The sequence below is a fragment of the Eurypyga helias genome, unplaced genomic scaffold (genome assembly GCF_000690775.1).
Source record: "Eurypyga helias isolate BGI_N326 unplaced genomic scaffold, ASM69077v1 scaffold37604, whole genome shotgun sequence".
NCBI lineage: Eukaryota > Metazoa > Chordata > Aves > Eurypygiformes > Eurypygidae > Eurypyga > Eurypyga helias.
The window spans coordinates 428-1,239 of NW_010247551.1; the positions used below are offsets into that span (position 1 = coordinate 428).

General features: G+C 61.0%; 1 protein-coding gene across 1 annotated transcript in view; it reads right to left on the reverse strand.

Annotated features, from left to right (window-relative positions):
• Nucleotides 1–763, reverse strand: part of RPL22 (ribosomal protein L22) — a gene marked incomplete at both ends in the record, with an annotated part of 1,057 nt that extends 294 nt beyond the window's left edge. Inside the window, one exon of the mRNA XM_010150769.1 lies at nucleotides 644–763. Within this exon, the coding sequence (XP_010149071.1) occupies nucleotides 644–763 (120 nt within the window). The remainder of the gene's footprint in view (nucleotides 1–643) is intronic.
• Nucleotides 764–812: the final 49 nt, after the last annotated feature.

Here is an 812-nt window from a genome sequence, read left to right on the forward strand (position 1 = left end):
GCCACGGGCAGGGAAGAGAGAGAAGCACCGTTCCACCCAAGCGGAAGCAGAGGAAAGTCGCCTGCCTGCCAGCGCTTTCCTGAGCGAACCCCACAGGCTCACCGAGCCCGTTCACGCTTGCACACGAGGGAGGTTCCCGCATCAGAACGCATCTGAGCGGTGAGACAGGGACACGTTTCCTGCTTCCCGAGGTGATGACCAGCAAAGCGACAGCTGGGTTAGGGTCCTCTGAGGACTCTTCAGCCCCAGCCCTGCACTTCCAACCCACAGACAGGCACAGTTTGAATGACAACAGGTTCCTCAGTGCTGAAACGCAGCGCGCTCTGCCCTCCCTACGCCTCACGGCCTAACACAACACTCACCAAACAAAGGATAACACTGTTCAATCAGCTGGGAAAACGCTTGCGCTTGAACTACGTGTTTGACAACAACAGACGTCCTGGAGCCTCCAGCACCACCCAGCCTCCCTTTGCCTGTGGGGTGTTCCCCATCCCCACAGACTTTTACGCTATGGGGCAGAAACAGAGCAGGGGCAGCAGGGGGTGGTGGGGCGATGGCAACCAGCATGGTGCTGGCAATGGAGCCAGCAGCTCCCTCCGGAAAGCGTCTCCCCCTCGGGGCGGCGGGGAGGCCCCGCACTCACAAAGTTGGCGGCGTCCATGATGCCATCCTCCACCGGGTGGGTGCAGTCCAGGGTGAACTTCAACACCTGCTTCTTTTTTTTGCCACCTTTCGCTGCGGGCTTCTTCTGCAGCGGGAGGGGGGAAAGAGAGAGCCGTGAGGGATCGGCTCCCGGCAGCGGGGAGGGAGGG